Source organism: Carassius auratus, chromosome 8 (assembly GCF_003368295.1).
Source record: "Carassius auratus strain Wakin chromosome 8, ASM336829v1, whole genome shotgun sequence".
NCBI classification, from domain to species: domain Eukaryota; kingdom Metazoa; phylum Chordata; class Actinopteri; order Cypriniformes; family Cyprinidae; genus Carassius; species Carassius auratus.
In genome coordinates this window covers 5,391,826-5,413,964 of record NC_039250.1, presented here as the reverse complement: position 1 = coordinate 5,413,964, position 22,139 = coordinate 5,391,826, and the positions used below count along the sequence as shown (strand labels likewise).

General features: G+C 37.1%; 1 protein-coding gene across 9 annotated transcripts in view; it reads right to left on the bottom strand.

Moving 5' to 3' along the window:
• The window catches only part of elavl4 (ELAV like neuron-specific RNA binding protein 4), a 77,280-nt gene that overhangs the window by 4,857 nt on the left and 50,284 nt on the right, over positions 1 to 22,139 (bottom strand). For 5 of the 9 annotated variants that reach the window (XM_026269219.1, XM_026269226.1, XM_026269223.1 and 2 more), the window contains 4 exons: positions 21,612 to 21,715; positions 12,371 to 12,524; positions 4,579 to 4,813; positions 1,543 to 1,581 (listed from right to left, as the gene is read on the bottom strand). In XM_026269219.1, coding sequence (XP_026125004.1) covers positions 1,543 to 1,581; positions 4,579 to 4,813; positions 12,371 to 12,524; positions 21,612 to 21,715 — 532 coding nt within the window. Of the gene's footprint in view, positions 1 to 1,542; positions 1,582 to 4,578; positions 4,814 to 12,370; positions 12,525 to 20,141; positions 20,678 to 21,611; positions 21,716 to 22,139 lie in introns of those variants that run through there. The other 4 variants (XM_026269220.1, XM_026269221.1, XM_026269222.1 and 1 more) reach the window with 4 other exon arrangements.

Genomic DNA, 22,139 nt, shown 5'->3' with positions numbered 1-22,139 from the left:
GTCCTGTCGCTTGCGTCTCATTATGTAAATGAAGGGTATAATGGTAAGTCAGCTCACTTTGCAGCTTGTGACAAGCAACCATCTCATGACTTCAATTATGCTGGTATTTCTGTGTAAATAATGAATCTGTAGCCATTATTCATCGAATATGGCTTCGTGGTAATTTGAATGCCAGTCATCTGCTGGGGGCGAGTGGGTGAGGGTCGGACTAGCGGATTGCTGACACAGAGGTGTCTGGTGACTACTAGGGCAGGGCCGAGCGCTGTCTGTTGTTCGAACTAAGGCGAACAGTTGGACGAGGAGTTGCATAGCAACAAGTGACTGACCTAGAGCCATCCCACCCTTCTAAGCTGCCCACCTTCACCTAGTAATGCTCACTTCTTCAGACTGGTCTTTGTTCATTAATTACCTTCCACGGTGTGTTCTGTGAGCACAACGCCTCCCCCGTCGGTTTCATCTCCCCTAAATTTTCCCTCTCTTGAGTCAGACAGGCTTATTTGACAGCTGATCGCAGTGAGTGTAAATAAAAAGGAATCTTTCGTTTTATCATATGTTTTGAAAGACGCCGATGCCTCGTTTGCATTTCCTGTTTCATTGTTGCAATTCCCGTTACTTGACAGATTTTGCACAAAAAAAGCATGTTTTCTTTCAAACAACAATCGTTAGATTCTGATCAGCCAGTGCCAAAATGCAAAGGACTTTTCTAGAAAGAGGAGAAATCTAGTAAATGTGGAGCCTTTAGTCCTAGCAGAGAGGTATCTGTAAAAAAAAAAAGAAACGTGCACAATGCACAACCTTTCATGCTACTCCCTCCATCTTAGCCATGAGTGTTTGAGGGACATCAAAGTGTTTGAATAGATACTAAAATATGCAACAAAATGTCATAAGCACTAAAACATGTTCAAAAGAAGCCTTTTCACTACATCCACAGCAGCACAAAGCAAAAGAACATGAGCAAACCCAACTGATCAGAGGCTCCTAAACCTGCAGTGAAACACTACATTTCCTGCAGGGATCCAGGCGAGCTGTCACCCCCTCCGTCTCGCTCTAGACCAGCTCATTCCAACAAATAAAATGGAAACAAGTTGACGAAAAACATAATAGCCTTCCATTGATCCATGCATTTTCGCTATTATATGTTATGCATTGGGAATATACATAATTTTGTTAAATTGTTAGCAGTGTGTAACCCTGAGCTGGACGGAGGTATGGCTTCAGCCCCTGAATCCTGTGGAGGCCACGCTTCAAAACAGGAGCTACACAACAATAAAACACAAAATACCAAAACGGAACTCATACATTTTTTTTGAACCATCATAATCAAACACTACAAATGATAAAAGATACTTATACTTTTAGGGCTACATATGTGTATCAAGTAAACAAACAAACAATCAAGTAAAAAAAAAAAAAAAGCCAAAGAACTAAAGAGAAGAAAAAAAAACCTTGAACTGAACTGAATGCATGTGATTTTCAAAAAGAAGGGGAAAAAAATCATACTGTCAAACATGGACATCTGGCATTCGGTAAAGTTTTAATTACCTCTTAACGCCATAGGCCATATTAAGCAAATTGTCCAGCCTGTAAAGAGAAGGAGGGTTCTGGGGTTAATGCCAGGCAGATGGTTGACTCACTCAGTGGAACTAATGCTACATCCCTGCCTCACTGAAGGAAGACGCCCATCTAGCGATGGGCCATTACACTGTGCTGCCCCATCAGGCATCTCACAGAGTCAATCATACATCCAAATAACAGCAGACTTGCAGCAGCACTAATACTAATGGTGACAGGAGGCCACTTGAATGCCCACCCAGTTATTTAGCTAACAGTGCTGCCGTCCTAAAATATTATTCACTACATCATTTATGTAACATATAATTGCAATAGATTGACTCTAATTATTTAGATCAATTAATATATATATATATATATATATATATATATATATATATATATATATATATATATATATATATATATATATATATACTGTACTGTATGTATTTTTGTGGGGAGTTATAATTAAATTAAGGATGATTTATAATGCACTGGTATTTATTTATATTTGTGTATGCTATAATTTCTAATATGATGAATATACAAAATATATTTTATTTATATTTTAAAGTTGCTGTGAATAACCCTAAGCCATGCCTTAAAAACAGTAGCTAAAATGTATTAATGTAATATATACATATTTCTATCAAGGTGTTCTATTTTATTTTATTGGTTACATAATTAATACAGTAAAATGGACAATTAAAGAATGATTAAGAAGGATATGAGCAAATCAAAAACAAAACTTAAAACGAGAATAAATGAATCATACAAACAGATTGAGTTCAGAGTGAATTATAAAGAATGAATCTTAGTGTCTGAACACGTGCAGATAATATGCTAGTGTTATGGATGAAATTGGTCTGGGGCATTGATCTTTCAGCATACCAGAAAACTTTAATATAAAATGACATTTCAATGAAGTTGGAGGCAGGATGTAATGCAGCATTAACTGGGAGTGCCCTTTCTTCTTCTTGCTGTTTCTTTCTTGTACGGTCTCTCTATTAGCCCCAGTGACCCAGCAGGTCGGTGTATTACGCTTTCCTTCCCCATCAGTCATTCTCATTTTAGGCTCCCGTCTGTTTGGCTACTCTGCGACCTCCATCCCTCACTCGGTTTGGCCTTGTCTCATTTCCTATTAAAACTGCTGCAAGATGGCCGACAGGGCTAATTACTGCTTTCTCACATTTCAAACTGAACTTCTCCAGACTAAACACACACGTACACATGCCGGCCCTCCCTCTCCAGAGTGGTCAACAGTTGGTGACTCTGCCTTCTATGAACTCTATGAAAAAAAGTGAGGACATTCAGCGTGTCGAGTCATTAAGATGCCAATTAGCCAATTAGGGAGGCAGGTTGCGTTGTGGGTAAATGAGTTAATTGAAGAGCGGGGTCTGAGGTGCAAGAGCAGGCGATGTGTTAGATATATGCAGGCGTGTCTCAACCTGGCCTACAGCTTTTCACACTTCCTCTCCAAACACACACACAACACAATTAGGCCTTTGTAAGGCCGACTAATACATGCAAATGGAACTCATCCTTTTCAGATCTCTTCAATAATAAGTGCTTGTGATGTATGAGGAATTAATTACTGATTTCTGTCATCAGTATTACTTTGCAGTGCTAATTGCTTGACGAGTCCTGTTTGTCTAAACAAAGGATCTTTTGCTTAAAAGTAAACATCGCACCGACAATCATTGTATCTAGAGGAGATAGACTGTAACTCATCCAAAGTATTTTATATTTATGATATAACTGATAAATGACGTGTTTTGAATGGTTATGAGCTGCATACTGGAGACTTATGCTTCCATTCATACGATTGTGAACACACACTTTTAGGTAAACTCTGACCTGAGAATTTGTATAGTAAAATAGGTGTTTGACCAATAGAAGATAAAAACATCACAAATTAAAAACCTATCCACACAAATATAAAGAATAGGTGCTTGAACGGTTTGCACATTCTATGCTCCATGGTTTGCATTTATGTGAGAAACTGATATTTTAAATTCATTATGTATTACTTTATTGATTTGGAGTGCCGTTCAAAATTTTGGGGTTGGTACAATTTTATTTGTTTTGTTTTTGAAAGATGTCAGGCTGTAATTACTTCAGCAAAATATTGTAAAACTGTATTATTAAATATTAGAGCTTTTTGTGGAAACTAATATGTTTGTAAGGATTATTTAACATAAAGGATTTTTCAGAAGAACCACATTAATTAATTTTTTCTTTGTAATATTATGAATGTCTTTACTTTCACTTTTTGTTTATTGAATACATCCTTGCTGGATGTACCAGTTTGCTAAATGGCTGAAACTAACATTGATACTATATTCACTGTCTGCTCGATTGTGAGATGATATCTGCTGCTATTAAGCAGTAAACTTTCACTGCAAAATGGCCTCATCTATTTTGGCAGGCTTCGCCAGCTCGAAACTCATAAGACGTGACTCATAGCTAATGTGAATTAGCCTGCGAGGAAAGGAGATTGTAAGAAAAGTCCTAGCAAGTCAACGGCAGGATCAAAAGGTGTTGTTATTGTTGTCTGTGACTAACTATATATGTAGTGAGGGGACACGGCAGAGAGAATTTACTTCACATCGCCTTTAAAATGGTTGAGAAGCGCTGCCCAGGGCTGTAAAGGTGTTAGCTGCCAGAGTGAAGTTATTGCTGGCCTGCTGAACTGAAATGAAAGGAACAGATGTGAAATGAAAGAAGGGGAGGATGGCGTATGAGAAAAAGAAATCAGAGGGATGTTGTGAACGACAGAACCCCACTGTCTCTTATCAGTCCTTTGCTTCGGTTTCTTTTCTGAATCTCATTTTGTTTCTGCAGATTTTTGGGAGCAGCTATTCCTTGGTAGTGACGTGACACACATGACTTGAGCTCTACAGGTAACAGTTTCACAATCCAGACACCTATTTTGCCTTGCTATTCCATCAATTTTGATTTGAGGTTCAAAGGAAGCTATGTAAAGAAATATACATATTGTTATTGTAGACTGACTGTATTTACCTGAACCTCTGCGCTTGGTGGTGGAGAGGACCTGGGTAGCGGCGGTTGGGGGATTGGTACAGCTGCGACAGTAGCGCCTGGCTGGTCTTCTGGCTGGGGTTGTTGGCAAACTTCACTGTAATGGGCTCAGCGGCACCTGAAGGCTTCTGTCCATTCAGACCCTTGATGGCTTCCTCCGCTTCTATCCTCTTATCAAAGCGAATAAAGCCCACACCCCGCGAGCCACCTGTGGGGCCAGCACACCAGAAACAACACACCATACGCTTACTGGCTTTATCCGGCCTGCAACAGCAACATCAATGGTATGTTCAAGTCCTCTTGGAAAGTTTGTTTTTATGAGTTGGAAAGTCGTAATTATAGTGGTTGGTTGGAGCAAGATGGTGATTAACCTTTTCTACAAAAATTTCAGCTGGAGTTTAAAAAAAACAGATGCTATTTCCATTGCATCTGACATATTTTTTCACATGTCCCCAACTTGGAAGCTGTGGGCTTAAAGCAATACCCAAAAATGAAAATTTGCTGAAAGTTGACAGGGCCATCTAACAGATTTGGAGAAATGTAGCATTACATCACCAATGGATATTCTGCTGTGAATGGGAGCCATCAGAATGAGAGTCCAAACAGCTCATAAAAACATCACAGTAATCCACATGACTCCAGTGCATCAGTTAATGTCTTGTGAAGTAAAAAGCTGTGTTAGCAAGAAAAGAATCCATCATTAAAATATCAAACCATTGCTTTCTGTTATTAGTGAAAAAAAGTTTCCAAACCAAAATGTTGATGTGAGAAGACAACAGGGCATGGACTTTTTCACTGGAGGAAAAGTTATTATGGATTTTGGCCATAAGCAACAGCTTAAAATTAAAAGGCTTTGATGAATTTATTATAAACACACAGCTTTTCACTTCACAAGATGTTGGAATCATGTTGATTAATTGTGGGTTATAGTGATGTTTTAATCAGATGTTTGGATTCTCAATCTGACTGCACCCATTCATTGCAGAGGATCCATTGGTGAGCAAGTGATGCCATGCCACGTGTCTCCAAATCAGTTCAGAGAAACTCATCTACGTGCATCTTGTATGGCTTAAGGGTGAAATTGTTTTCAAAAATGTTAAGTTTGAGTGAACTACTCCTTCTTGGTCCTTCCCTCTGGTGTGGTGGCCTTTGTGTGTTAAAACAGTCTTTCCAACATGACTTGAACGCACCAAACACACAGATGCTCACACTTCCTGACTTGCACACCTTCATTCAGAATGATTCATTTCTATATTTAGCCACCGAAAATGATTCGGCTTCGAAAACGACAAATGACAGAGATATGCAACCTGTGTGACGGATTCAATTGCTGGTGTCACATTATGCAAATGAGGCACGATGGAACGGGGAGATTCTATTGGCCGGCCAGCATTCTGGGGCTGTCAGGCAGACGTGTAATTTGTTTTCTTTTCTTCATGAGAGGATGGTGATATTGTGTGGAGATGCTGTCGCCCCGCTGGTGTGGAAATTGAGCGGGTGTGTGCGGCGGCCTCAAGCTGTGTGGTTTGCGGCAGCTGACGGCCACACGCCGCCTCATGGCATGAGGCTTGTCCGCGACATTTCTGCCGTTTCCAAGGCAATGTTTTTGACCGCTACCTGAAAGTAACATTTAAAAGAGCCTGGCTTTCTGGGAGTTCTTTTGTTGGGTTAGTTTTTAATGAGACGATCCTTCTACTCTGAGGAAGTGCATGTGGAGACGACTTGCCAAGAGGGCAATTTGCATAATACAATGAACACGTATTTGTGTGCGAGCGTGTGTGTCTGCTCTCTGCTTTCTATATTGTCAGTTCCTTCTCCTCTCACTCTCTCAGCTGTCACCCGCTAGTATTGATGTTTTCTGTTGTGCTGCCTGATTGTCTATTCAAATCAGTGTCTTTTGATGCGTTCCGTTCTGCAAACAAATATTTGCACACAATCTTTTCAATGCAGTGAGCTTTCATTCAGACTGCGGCTGCATTACTCTCTTTCCCTCGCAGCGTGAGTCATTCCTGACAGCTTTTCACTTTTCCCTCTCCCTTCCTAAAACCTGCTCTCTTTAATTAGATTGTCAGAAGTAAAGGCTCGAGGAACGAAAAGCATGCATTATTCCAGAGAGTTTAGGATGCACAGTTAGCTTCATGCTCATCGTGGAGTGACGTTGAGGTCGAAGCAGAATCCTTCGAAAGTGGAGCAGAGAGAGGAAACTGGGAATGACACCTCCTCTCTCTGTTCCTCTCTCTGTCTAGAAGATATTTGACATGCAACAGCTCAAGTATCTAAAAATACAAGAGATTACACATTCCGTTTCATAAAATTTTGATCCGAAACTAGAAGACTTTTTGTTTCTGTCTGTCAGTTTAAGTGTGCAGGAATGAACTGATGGATCTGACATAAACTATATGCTATCTTTGCTTTTGCTTGTTTAGGCTGAACACAAACACCGGCTGAGTCCGAAAGCGGGGAGAGGAAGGCATGGAGATACGTCGAAATCCAATGTCTGGTAATATCCCGTCTATTATAATGCCTTAATTGCTTTTGAAGGCAGCAGAGATGTATCCTCCATATCTCCCACAACGTGCAGTTTGACAGTTGGTGGAATAAATAGAAACATTATTTTTTTAAGAAATCTTTATTTTTTATTACATATGTCTCCATTATTTTCTAGAAATAAGTATTGTAGTGACTAAATATTTGCTTTAAAGTTCTTTTTAGGTCACTAATGTGACTCGGAAGCCTATCTGTAACCAGTTTCCTTTGATGGAATCTTTATATACCAAGCTCTTTCTGAATGCTGTCATTGCGAAACACATACTGAAAGGTTAAGGGTCAAGTCCTTCCAAACCTATGATATCATGCTACTTTTTCATCACTGTATTATATATGCCCAGTATATAAGAAGCTAGTAAATGTATAAAAGTATAGAATGCGCTTGGTGGAATACGCTATTGTTCCAATTTTCCGCCAATTTACAGTTTAGAGAAGTCAACAGCAGTTGCCAGAAGTTTGAGCCAGTATGCAGTTGACAGATCTCATAGAAAATCACATAGTCACAGACTCCGATATTTTAGCTTCAGGCTATGAATCCATCCAGTCAGGGGATATCAAACATGTTTGATATTTTGAGCAGATTTTATAACACATTTTGTTTTCATTTGTCAAGCGTAGCAACAATGTGCATGTTTCTGTGTGGGTTTGTTGTGATCGGAACATCTTTACCCTTATGAAACAAAAATATATTGCAGTATATTGGAAAATATCATGTAATATATTAGGCATATATTCTTATATATATTTATTTTTTCCAATAAATTGCAATATATTGAAAGCGGCAATCATTTGTATATTCTGCAATATATTATATAATATATGTGTCATCAATATATTATTAAATGTATTCAAATATCTAAAATATTAGAAATAAAAAGGGAAAATAATATATTACAATATATCACAATATATTTTAAGAAATATATTGGTAAATATATTTTCCTTTCGTAAGGGTAGTGTGTGATCCTCAGTCATTTAGTGTATGATGGCCAGTTTTTCCTGACTATTACAAAGTGGGTAAGTGTTTAATGATCCGTGTTTTCTGTAGTGTATTCCAGCCATAAGTAGAATGCTAGAATTCAATTCCTAACATAGGCAGCATTTGCCATAACAACTTATAACATCAGGTTCGTGTACTGTATCATTTATAATTGAATTAAAAAAGCCTTTAAATTCTGGTACCTTAAATTGTTCCTTAAATTGAACTGAATTTTAATTGAGGAAGCAAACAGGGTTAAAAATTTGAATGTAAGGAAGTAAAATTAAAATAAATTGACATTCATATAACTGTGATTTTTAAATATAAAAAATGTGAATGTTGAATGGACAAAGCTTTATCTGAAAGTCTTTATTATAGAAGTTTCAGGCCTTACAGACAGATATCTATAGAATTTCTTATAGAAATTGTACTTAATTTACATTAATAAATGATCTTTTGTGGGCAAGAGTGGAAGAATTTTTTTTTTTTTTCACAACACACTGTAATTTTAATTCATGAATTTCTTCCTGTAATTCCAATTAAATTTTTTTAATTAAAATGTAAATTGAAAAGGGGCCAATTTTTCATTTAAAAAATGTTCACATCCCTGCATATAATTATAAATCATGGGTTTGATGATTGTTAAACAGCCAACTAATGTTTTAAACGAATGTCTATTGTTTCCCTTTGTTCTCTGGAAGTCTGTTTTGTATCACACCTTTAAAAAAAACGATGTAGAGCCGTAGGGCAGGTAGTCTGTAGTCTGATTCAATCCAGAGGTTTTCAGCACTGTGGACTAACACAACTATAATGAAATCGTGATGGGATCTCGGTTTCTTCGGGTAGAAATAGTGCTGACCGGTGTCATTCAGGCTGCAACTCAGCAAACAGCTGACGATCTATCAGACGCCTGCAGAATTGCTAAAATTAGGGTGCAGAAAAAGCTTGCAGTTTAACGGTTAAAAATGCAAATGGCGCTTCAATGTTGACTGTGCTTTACTCTTTTCTTTTCTCCTCGCTTCCCTGACATTACCATAATGAGCCTGCAGCCGTTTCTATAACAGGCTGCCTGAACAAAGCGAGCGGTCGGGCTAAAACTGGAGACACTGGCACCGTTAGCTCCTTTTTAGCGCTTATCATGAACCGAACAGAGTTACGGCTACAATGTGCCAGTTAACAGCACTATTCTCCTGGTAATCACTCCTACCTTACATAACTTTCTACCTGTACTTATCTCAGCTCAGCACACATGAAGCTGGAGAATGCTGAGTTTAATAATAACCGTGACACACAGAGCGAGCACACAAGAAACAGTGGCAAGAGACCGCCATAGCCAGCCTGACAAAGCGCTTTCCATCGCACGCCCACTGTTCTGGTCCTCGACACTTACTGTGTACGGAAGAGAAAGTGAAAGAGAGAGAGAGAGTCCTCTGGGGAAAAGGGAAAGCTCAGAAAAGCTCGGCTGTTAATGAAAGCCTTCTCTCCTCTGTCTGAACATAAGCACCTCTCCGTTGTCTCTCATTCTCTCACTTTTAAGTGGCTGTGCCAACTGTATGGAACATTTATTAAACTAGTGCGCTAAATATATTATGAGGAAAAAAGCCTACACCTCTTTGCCGTAGCTTCTGTATAATCAGAGAAAAGAGATTGACGTCCTCATTTTATGTAACTTTTAATTGCTGCCGTTACAAGGCTTAGTAAGGGAGTTCTTTGAAGACTTGAGCAGATCTTTGCCTGGTTCTGCCTTAAATCTGTCTGTTTGTCCTTGTGTAATTGGAGGTCAAGGCTGCGGTATCATGGCATGCCTAGCTATGTCTGGTGAAGCATCTCGATTCATTGTATACATCAGAGATCCTTTGTGTTCGACAGGCATTGATTTGGACACTCGTCGTGCAACGTTGGCTTAAATGCATTTTGACGTTGTGTTTCTAACCGTTTCTGACAGTGCGCTCACATTGTATAGTTAATGGAATTCAAGTCATGGGAAAATATCAATGAGCAGAAAAGAAAAGGCTGTGGAAGAGGAGAAAGCATAGCTTTTTTAAAAGAGGGATTTCTACAAGTAGCTCATGGGAGCGCAGTCGTTTTTCACTTAAGAGGCGCAGCTTGTAGGAGCCGGCGTTATGGATCAATTGTATTTGCTCTCATTGACGGGACATGCATTGACTGCTAGGCAAGGCTCGGCGGAGCCTCTCTGAATATTTGACTATTGATCAAAGGGCCAAACCTATCATACTTCACTTAGGTTACATGCTAGGTTTAAGTACACATGCCGTGGATTCAGTCAAATACTCAATAGCTTTTCAAATCCCTGCAATTTAGTCACATTTCCCAATAAACTCAAAACAAACAGACACACCATAGGGAACAAGTTATATAAACGAGACACGTAGGAAGAGGACTTTCATCGCAATACATTATCCTTTTTGTGAGGGCGAACAGAGAAAACACTTCCCTAATTATTACCAAGAATCTTTTGACAAGGATGTATGATGTATTATTATTTCAGAAAGGCAAAGCCACTGTTAGTTTATCATGCCATATGTGTTTGTCTTTATTAATGACTTTCGCTGTTATTTCAGGATGCAGTGTTTGTCTTTAAAGTGGTGTATAGGGGAATATGACACAGAATGAGATTTGCCTAAAGAAGCATGTAGCAGATGCTGACTTGATTTTTGAAAGTGAACATCTCGATTGATATCATGCTAGCTTTGTGAGGGCTACCAAAACTGACACACTGATTTACACATTAATGAGTAGGGATAGATGTTGATTTTGGTTGAGATTCTGATTATAGTTTCTTAATTCCTTTTTATGATACTTGTAGTATCTTTTGGCAAAAAATAAATAATTTATGCTAATTGTGTATGGTATTGCATGCTAATTTGTTTCAGTGAGGCATTAATTGTTTCTGACTTAGTTCAGGAGTAGATCTTTTGATTCAGTTAAAAGAATTAGATCATAAGAAAAATGATTTTGCCATAAATGCACCTATACAAAATGTTCTGTTTTGCTAATGATATCAGTATTCAGATATGGGGTAAGTGACTCGTGACTGTGACAATTTGAATTCATGGGAGATTTAACTAAACTATTAACAGTTCTTGAGAAACATGTCTAATCACTCTTTGACTTCAACTCTCATTTTAAACATGCAGAATCCTTGTTTGGTTTTCATGGTTTCAAAGTAGGGTTTTGTAATATTTGCTCCATGTAACTTTATGATCAGTAGCTTCAAAAAGAAAACACTCCTCGATTCTTAATCACTAGCAGCTCAGGTTTAATTAATCATTAGGCTCTCTCCTGCCTGACCCTTTTCTCCCGGGGAGCCTTTGCAGGGCCAGAGGAATTATCCATGTCAAGGGAGGAAGTGTGCATGTGACCATGCAGCGTTCCTCAGCAGTTCTTCAGAAAGGGTTTGGCACCACTAGAACGTGGAGTACATTTTCATGTGGCTTATGCGATATTGTTTGCATGGCGAGTGCCGTTATGAATTATGCAGTTGTAAAAATATTGAATGTGTAAGAAATCCAGCTCCATGACCATTTATATCCTGGTTGATTTATTCATGATGTTGGAGGAAAGATAGGCCACGGAGATGACTGGATGCTTTAAAATAGTCTCATCAGTCTTTCCATGACATGGACTTGGTTCTAATGTTCGATGTTTATTAAGATTGGGATTGATGTTTATGCTCAAATACAAACATGTGCATACATTTACTCTCAGAAGATGACTGTAAGATTGAGTTTGTGTGTGTAGTTTCTATAACAGGGTTTCTGTGGGTCTTAAAAAAAGGTCTTCAGAATTTTCATTCATACAAATTAATGTCTAAAACGGTCTCAAGCTGGAGCAGAAACTCTTAAATTCATTAAATCATGCCATTAAATATTGCATACACTACAAAGGAAATATTGTATTATAGAAGTTTACAAACACTTAATTTCGGTCAGACAAAAACAAAAATGAATCTTTAATGTCATATCAATGATATAATCGTGCAAGTCTGGTTTTTGCCAAACCAAACTAGATAATGCCATATTAGCCTGGCTTCCATTAAATTTAATATGGAGAAAACAAATTATTCTGTGTTGAATCGGCTTTAACTGTCCTATAATTTTTTAAGAAGCTGCAATAAAGTGAAATCTTGTAATAAACTGTGAATCATTATTTATTTTATGTTAAATGGGAGAATTAGTTTGTTTGTTTGCATGCTACAGGGTGAGAGAAAAGCGGTCCCACTGATACCTGTGACCTGGTCGACGAGAATGCGGGAGGTGATTATCCGTCCGTACTGAGAGAAGAGCTGCTCCAGCTCCTTCTGGGTCATGGTCTTGGGCAGACCACTCACGTAGAGATTAGCGTCACGGATAGAAGCCGAACTGGGCCGTGCATACGAAACCTGTAAGACAAAAAAACACACAAACACATTGAGCATTTTTGCAATTATCAAACTACAGTGGTTTACTGTATGTGGTGTAGGAATCTGATCTCTTAAACTCCACATCGACGTGCTTGTTAAATATTTCATTTCAATTTAGCTTCTGGAGGATGTTTGTTCAGGGGATTTATAACTGACTTCTTGCATTTTCAATATGCAGCATTCAGTTGCCAGAGGACATCTGCGCACCTGTTCTGTCACACACTTTGCTGATGGTCTGTATTCTTGCATTGACCTGGAGCAGCTAGAGACTTCAGAAAGATAATGCCCCCAAATCCTCCACTTAAGAACAAAGAAGAATCTCTTTGACTTATTATAATATTTTGAAAAGGAACAAATTGCTGCGAGGGATTCTCTGTGATCCCTGTTCATTCACATATAAGGCATATACACATGACATCTAAAGAGCTGAAAATGTGAATTCAATATTAACATGCACCACCTCTAACCCACTTTCTGAAGAGAAAAAATATACCCAAGAAATTGGATACCCAGAGTACATCGGATGAAGTTCATGAACCCTTTGACCTACAGGCATATTTGCAGTCTAGTCTTAAGTCTCGAAAAGTTATAAAGAAAAACGGATTTAAAAAATAAATATATATTCTAGGTTAATGTTTTCAAATTTTTCTTGTCATAACTTATAACATACGTTGTGTACTTTGTGTATATATAATATAGTGCATATTGTTTCATTACAAACAATATATATTCATTATTAAATATATTGTATAATTTTATATGTTATAAATTTTTTATAGTTTATACAAAATGTAAAACATTAACTGATTAAATGCAGTTGGTATCATGATTTTGTTTTTACAACACTATATAATGCTAACATATATAACCTTATTGCATTGACTCAAAGCGTCAATGGAACAAATTGGACAGTTTTAGTTTTTTTTTTCTACAGTTGAACAGATTGACTTGTTTTTAGAATAAGGTTTTTGAACCTTACTTAAAACCCACAGCAGTAAATGATAAAGGCTGATTTGTTTTCAGAAAACACACATGATGGAAGAGCTTGTGTGTGAGTGTGAGAGAGAGAAGGCTGGCTGTCATCTGTGCTGAATAACACTTTGGAACCTTCTGTTTGTGCCTAGAGTGAGAGCCAAGCCATCTATAGCTCTCTCACCCTCGCATTCCCCACATGCTCTAATATCAGCGAGCTGTGCTTACTAGCACCTTGGACAGCGCTCATTCCACCATACTCCCTCCATCTAGCACTCACCCAGCACGTTCTCACCTCTCTCGACTTGTCAAACTCTGCAGCACCTTGGACAGTGTCTGTCAAACTCTAAAATACACTCTACTTGTTTTCAACTTCACATACCAGTCTCTTTCTTTTCTTACACGCATGATGCAATTTTCACCCATTGCAACCATTCTCAATCAAATTTCGCTGGCAAATTTGCTGGCAAATTTTATACCATAATGTCACTGAACTTTACACAGTTGTAGAGATAATTAGGTATTTTTTTAAAGTAATCCATGTGGGAAACTTCAGTGCTGTGGCTCATCCTGGATTTTCTTAAATTAGATTTATTTCCTAAAAGGATAGCTCATTCAAAAAAGAAAATGAATAACTCACCCTTATGTCTTTCCAAACCCATGAAACTTTTTCAGTTCCAAATAATAACATAGCCCATATGAATGCTTTCATGCAAATATTATTTTCATTTCAGATGACTTATTTTATTACAAATATTTCATAAAATAGATTCATGTGATGAACAGACCCCAATTTTAGTTATTATCGACAAATATTTTTTTCCCTTCACTCTGTTAACTGCTGTTACTGACTCATGGTGTTGGACTTGGAAACCTCTTTTTGGTTTTTGTTAACAAGATCAATTGATTAATTTAAAAGTTCCTAGTCAAAATAATGATTTGTTCATATTTTAACCATTCCTGCTTCTCTCTCAAACTCTAAAAGAGTTTAAGATTTTCAGTAAATAATTGTAGAAAACTTGGAATTTCAAGTATGTGATTCTTCTCAATTTATACACGTTTTCATATTTTGCAACCTGAAGTTTGAGCCATATGCATGCATTTTAAATGTTTGGATACCTGGATAAATTTGTAATGAGAACTGTATTAATTTGTTTTTAACAAAAGAGAAACTTCCCAAGCTTTTTCCACCAAAATGAAAGCTTTATAATTTATCTAGATCAAAAACACATCTCTTTCGCCAAGCATTCAAATAACGTATCTCGTCATTTTGGACTGCAGTTGTAGCTGATCAAATGTTCATTATTATTCTTTAGCTGGGTAAAACTAATTAATATTACTTGGTTGGAACAGCAGCTATGCTAATTATGTCTCTATTTGTTGCCACGGATTTACACAAGCTTCAGTCTGGATCTAGAACAACTGAGAAGAGATGATGTCACCCCCTCAGAGGACACAGATGATGTTAACCCTCAAACAACATACTAAACTACCAAATTTTGCTATAAGTGTGATTGCATCATATAATAATAGCTGTTAATAGCTTTCATCATCTGTTTGACTACGTCTTTAAATGATTTTTCCAAAAATGTCTGCCATATGCACATAAACTGACATTCACCACTGATAAGCTACTACTAAATACTATAGAAACTTAATTTTCTGTAAAGCTGCTTGCAATGATTTGTATCGTAAAAAGTGCTATACAAATAAACTTGAATTGAATTGTGTCATTAAATGTAAAAAAATGATAAATATATAAATATTATCATTGTAATTTGGTGTTATATAAAATATAAATCTTACAGTATTCTGGTATTTTTGAAATAATGTTACTTTATTAATTTAAATATTAAATTAATGTGTATAATAATACATTTTATAAAAAAATATTTTTAAATAAATACAAGTCAAATGGATACTTGTATTGTTCTTTACTGTTCTTTTTGAAGCTGCAAAGCTCCAGTCCCAATTTATCATATATGTACTAAAAAGACCAGTACTTTTCTCAAAATATCTACTCATATGGGTTTGAATCGTCATGTGGGTTAGTAGAGAATTTGAGTACAGTATACAGAATTATGACAGATTTTTCATTTTTTTGAGTGAACAAACCCATTTTCTGAATTTCCTTGTTGATTCTACGCTTTTGTCAGTCTCGCTCTCTCTCCCTACAGCAATTCAGTTTTAATTCAAGATAGGGAGATGTTTCTATCTCTCTGCCCTTTTAATGCTCACGTCAATTTAATCTGTTCCCATTAATGGTTGAAGCAGCCTTTCCATCTCATATTTTCATTAGTTCTGACATTTGGGCAGCAGAGCCATCACAGGCTGTTACACTGCTACAAATGCTGAGCGAAACATGCTAAACACTCCGCCGTAATCTCCTCAAATCCACTTAAACAGAGAAGGCAAAAGGCATGGAACCCTGGCACTCTTCCCTCTCCTATCTTCCCTTCTTTTCTTTTCCTCTCCTCTTTTTTTGTGCGCTTTTTTCTTGCCCTGTCAAGCAGCTCCAGATGTCAGATCTATCAACACCCCGTCTGCTGTGAGCAGTGTGTGTGTGTATACACGTATCTCACAGCACAAGGCTACGCTCTTCTCGCCCTCAGTGGGATTTCTCCCATCACACCTCGACAGGAAGGCAAAACCGGAGTTTTGCTGAGAAACGGAGAAGTGTCATGAAGAAGTGTGTGTGTGTGTAACAAAATGATGAGCATGTGGAAGTTGTGACTCGAGTGAAACTCTCACTCTTTTTGGATTTTTCAGCCGGTGAGACGCAGCTGTGTTGATCTGTTTTCATGGACTTCCTGCATTAGCTGATGTGCTCGAGCGATGGCGTGTCCCTTAACTTGACACTGGCATTTTGCAAAAGAATATAGACTCATCATAAACTGCCACAGACTTTTTTCCTCACTTCCTTTTTCTTGGCTAAACAGCCTCTTGTAAACATACATCATCAGCTTATTTCAGCAGGAGGGCCCTTATAAATGCCGTTTTTCTTGCTCGGCTGAAAAGAGCAAAGAACTGCATTTCGGATAATTACCCTCTCCTTCTTTTTTCCCCTTTCTCTCGCTCATCTACTCTTAGACGCAGCTGTCTGTTGCTATTAGATGGTCTGTCTTCATCCCGGCTCGATGGGGGGTGGGGTTACAATGGAGGCTTTATGAGAAGGATGACCTTGGAACACACTTATTAGGAGTTATAAGACAGAGGGTATCATCTCTTTCTTGCTGTATTACAGCAGGAGAGCATCTTTTGAGAGGGCTGGTGCTGGTCTGAATAAGAGGTTTCATGGAGTGCAAGAGAAAGGAGACAGAGCAGGGAGGGCCAGGAATGTGTAAGGTGTAAAAGAGAGATCACAGAGATAAGAGATAAAGACATTGGCTTCTCTGACCCCCGCTGAGATGGACAGATGGATGAAGAGAGAGAAAATATGGAGCTAAAAAGATCTAGATGATAAACAATGGACACGGACTGGAGTGACAACGTGTCCTGACCAGGCAAAGCATGATGAAGTGATATGCAATCAAAGCTGCTCCGTGTAAATCGCTGTTTTTGCCCTTACCAGCTGTGACCACAAGAAACACAGTCGCTCGGTTTCTATTTCTGTAGCATTGTTTAGGACACAAGGACTTTTAGCCCACTCAACCTAACATAGTCAGCTGATATTAAAATATGTATGACTTGCATTAAAAGCACACCCTTTCTGATGTCAAATTGCTATAGTTTCTGTTTCATAAAGGTAAAAAAAAAAGGAATAAAGAAAGCAGGTCTATACGCAGACTTGGTAAATTACTGTAGCAGATAGTCAAAATGAACACTGACTGTGATAAGTAGGTGGAAAAATCATGCAGTGCTAAATCTTCATCCATCAAACCTACTACAGCAAATTTACATTTGAACTTGTGTAATTTGGTCGGTTTTAGGATGAGTCAAGCACAAAAAAAAGGGACTCATTAACTGAGCGAAAAGAACAAATATCGAATTATGGAGATTTCAGGAGAGGTACTTCTAATCAAATAACTATTGAGAGTTGTACATTTCCAAATGAATACATTTTTAGCATCTCTATCTGTATTTCTAGTATCTTGATGTGAAATAGGTGATATTCTCCAAAGATGCAACTGTAAAACCTGCTGGATTTTGTACCTCAAATTCAAATCAGTATGCAATCATCACTGTTCAATAATTAATGAGCTATAGCCATCCTTAATTTGAAACCCCCTACTCATTCAAAATTCATTCGGCACCACTGCTAACACTTGGTAGTTTCCTTCTAATCCAAAATTGCTCCACAATTCTTCTTCACATAGCATTTTGCTTTCATTGCGGACAGAAAATTGCTTGTCATTTTGCACTTGATTTAGACAGTGTGTGAAACATGAACATCTTCTGCTGTGTCGATTCCATTCATGTTTATATGTGCATGTGCAAGCAAAAAAATCAATCATGCATGAGATGTGTGTAGCATGTGTTTTGTTTGTGTATGTAGGCATGCAAGTCATGGAAGACAACTCTTGCTTCGCGAAAGTCTGTTTGTTGGAGTGTGAATGCTGCAAGAGAAAAACGGAACATGTTTAGAAGAAGTATGCTCAGCAACATCATACCTGCAAGGTTTTGACAACTCCCCAACAGACAGCATAATTGTGCCCTCGGGCCAAACCGCTGTATGCTCACTTCAGTGTTTCAGATTTAAAAACATAACACTATGATACTAAATTTAATACCAGTCTTTAATAATAATAATAACGATCATCATATTTAATGTATGATAAAATAATATTAATAATAAATTATTTTTTATAATATTGTATTTATTTTACATAAAAAGTATTTTTTACATTAATGCTAAATTCTTAATGCTGTAATAAAATCAATATAAAATGTAGTGAAACGTCAAATGTAAGCAAGTCTCACAATTCTCATTTCCTTATGTGGTTTCCATAACATGTCGGTTTATTTTGAGTCTGAGATGAATGACAGCTGTGATGACTTGCAAGTTCAGTGAGTCAGATGTTAATTCAGTAACTGCTGTGATGGATTGAATAAATGGTTTGTTAGAATCATTCAAATAACTTAGGAGTTTTTGACTGATACACACTACTCGAACTGCAGCCATTTTATTTTCTGCACTGTGTCTTTTTCTGGATTTTGCAGTACAATAAGGGCGTGAGGGTAAAAAGAAACGGCTCCAAAGTCATTTGGTTATAGCCCTAGGATGGGAACAAAATCCCGAGGTGTGTATGGCTGATAAGAGCAGTTTTTTAACTGAGTGTTTATGTGTGTGTGTACCGCTGCCTCCCTGGAAGTGTGTTTTGTCACTGAGAGAAGTGCCGCGTGGCAGGAAGCTGTGATGATCGGCAAATACACACAGAGTGAGTCATTCTGTCTCTGATGGATTCTTAGCTGATGCTGAAACCAGTACTAGAAACACTGCCGGCCAACACATACACATGCTGCCACTCTGGAAAACGCCCACGTTTGTGAGCGTTGTGCTGTGCTCTTTCAAAAACAGCCCTGACAAGTCTTTTCTTTCTCCTCTCTCTCTTTTTTCTTTCTCTTGCTCCCACACACAAACACGTGCGTTCTTTTGCTGTTATGTTAAGAGGTACTGAGCCGCGCAGACTGAGCCGTGTTTTCATAAGCAGGCGAAATCCAATCTGATTAGATTAGGGCGGATGTAAGTGAGAGGTCTGGGATTATAGGCCAGAGGAAAACACACACACAGTCAGATTATGCTGTGAGCGGCAGGCAGAATTTACTGTTAAAACCTGCTGCTGCTGCTAAATTTACCACAAGGCGCTGTTGAGGAAAATGCAAGCCATCATATTGTGGCAGATCTGTCTATTTCATTGCATGATTTAGTTTAATAATAAAATAGAAATGAGTAGAATCGAAAATAATAGAGGAAATCCGACCAGAGCAGAATAGAACAAAACTCAGAAAAATAATAAAATGGAATCAAATAGAATATCAGTACAGTTAAGAGACAACAAAGAATAAAATGGAATAAAATATAATATTGATAAAACATAAAACTGAATAGAATAGAATAGAATATAAAATGACAGATCAGAACAAAAAACATGACAACAGAGTAGAATGACAAAAGAATAAAATAATTATAATGTAATATGGCATAAAACTTAAAAACAGAGTAGAATAGAAAATGACAGATCAGAACAGAATAGAATGATAACATAGAATAATGTAATGAGAGAATAGAATAAAATAGAATCAAAAATGCCAGATCAGAATAATGAACATAGCATGATAATAGAGAATAAAATGTAATAAAACACAAGAATAGAATAAAAATGAGAGATCAGAATACTGAACAGAATAGAATTACAATAGAGATTAAATAAAACAGAACAATGCTAAAACATAGAATATAACAGATCACAATACTGACCAGAATAGAATGATAACAGAGATGGAATAAAACCGAACATGGATATAACTGAAGAGAACAATAGAAAAAAAGTTTAATGACAAAAGGGAATGAAATCTAATAAAATATAATAAAACCAAATAAGTGGAATATAAAATAACACATCAGAACCAAACAGAATAAAATGTGATTTGATGACAATAAAATAATATTGAATAGAACATCAGAATGACAAAGAATGGCAGATCAGAATAATGTGACATTAGATCAGAATAAAATATAACCAAATAAAATTGAACAGAAAATGTAAACATCATAGATGACAAAATACCAATGTGTCTGAACAGAATTAAATGGCATAAAATATAATAGAACATGACAGAAAAGAACAGATCAAAATTTCCATAGTGAAAACCCAGACACATTTTAGGCGTCTATTTAGCATGTCCACATGATTTCATTATACATGCTATTTCCCTCTTTTTGTGTGACTTCATGATTTGACATTTGGAGATTCATTTACATATCAATTACACTATTTTTCCCTTTTCTTCCTTCAGTTGCTTTCCTGTTTCCTTCTGCATCTTAATGAGTCAGATTTGCCCTCCTCTCTTTTTGTGCTGCCGCGCCTCAGCCCAGCACGAGCCAGTGTACGCCACGTGTACTAATCACTGCAGCTCCACTGGCACAAACGGTGACAGGAAACATTCGGCGAATTGACTGGCGCAGACGTGAGAAATGGTGACTGGGAGAACGCTTCCACCTAAATGAGATGTTGCTCTGTTACCGTCTGTCATCTGTTATGTTTAAATAGGTTCAATTCCAGGTGCGGGTGACCTGTTAACTGGAGAGGCACAGAGAGAAGCTTCTCAACGCTGTGCCCTTGAGCGAGAGGCGCTGGCTCCAGGGGGGACCGCTACTGCAATTAGTGTAATGTGGGTTGCTTTGGCTGAAAAGTGTTTGGTAAACAACAGGCAGGCAGTAACCTAACAACATGAACCCGAATGCTAATCCCAACGTACACATTGAGGTATGCATACAAATACACCACGGTACAGCAGTTCTTGATTTTGACATTAATTTACTGTGAGTAATCATACAAAGATTCTTTAAAGAATCTGTTAATTCCGTTCAATTAATTTATTGGCATATCATTTAATAAATTCATGTAATAAAAATGTTAGTACTATAGCAATGTCTACACACTTATATATACAGTATATATATATATATATATATATATATATATATATATATATATATATATATATATATATATATATAATAAAAAAGGATTTGTATACAATATTTTTTAAATGATTAAATATTCCTACTATTATTATTATAGTGCATTATAGTAATATAGTATACTATAATGTATGCATATACACACACTATCATTCCAAAGTATCGGTCAGTAAAAATCATTTTTAGATTTTTTTTTATTAAAATTTTTCAGAAATACTGTATCACTTTTAAATATAATTATATTTAACATTTTAAAATTCAGAAATTCATTCCTGTGATTGACAAATATATACATACAGTTTTTTTGCATCAAACATTTTATTTGATCAAAAATATTTATTTACGTCTGTTTTAATATAATTTAAAATGTAATTTATTTCAGTGATGGCAAAGTTGTTTAATGCAATTCAGGCTTGTTCTTTATGGTTTCTGCTAGTGTGATTACTTACCTTAATAGTTTTGGTCTGAAGTCTGAGTCCATTTAACGTGTTGATGGCTTTCTCTGCATCTTTTGGGTCAATGTAATTGACGAAACCATAGCCAAGACTCTGCCCTGTAGTTACAAGGAAGAGAAAAGACATATTTTATTTTAAAACATTCATAAGACTGTGAAAGCATTTCTTTCCACTACCCTTCCTTTCAAAGTGTATCGCTTATCTTTACCAACCCTTTAAAAAAGTCTTTAAAACCACTTAAATCCATTCATCACAAGAGCTATGCATACATTATGAGATAGACGACATTAACACTTAACGATCTATGTAGCATTAGCCTGACTAGCTGTGACTAGTTTGAATTCATGTTTGGCTAGCGCACGGTAAGCGAAAGCTTCCGCTGGAAACGTCTGACAGAGTCTTTGGTGGAATTATTTTGATTTAACCTCTTCTAACCGTCTGCTGCTCCTTTGAAGGCGAGGCAGCCATCATCTGCTATTTGACTTAAACAGAAACCCTGCAGCTAAAGGCCTGTGTGGTACT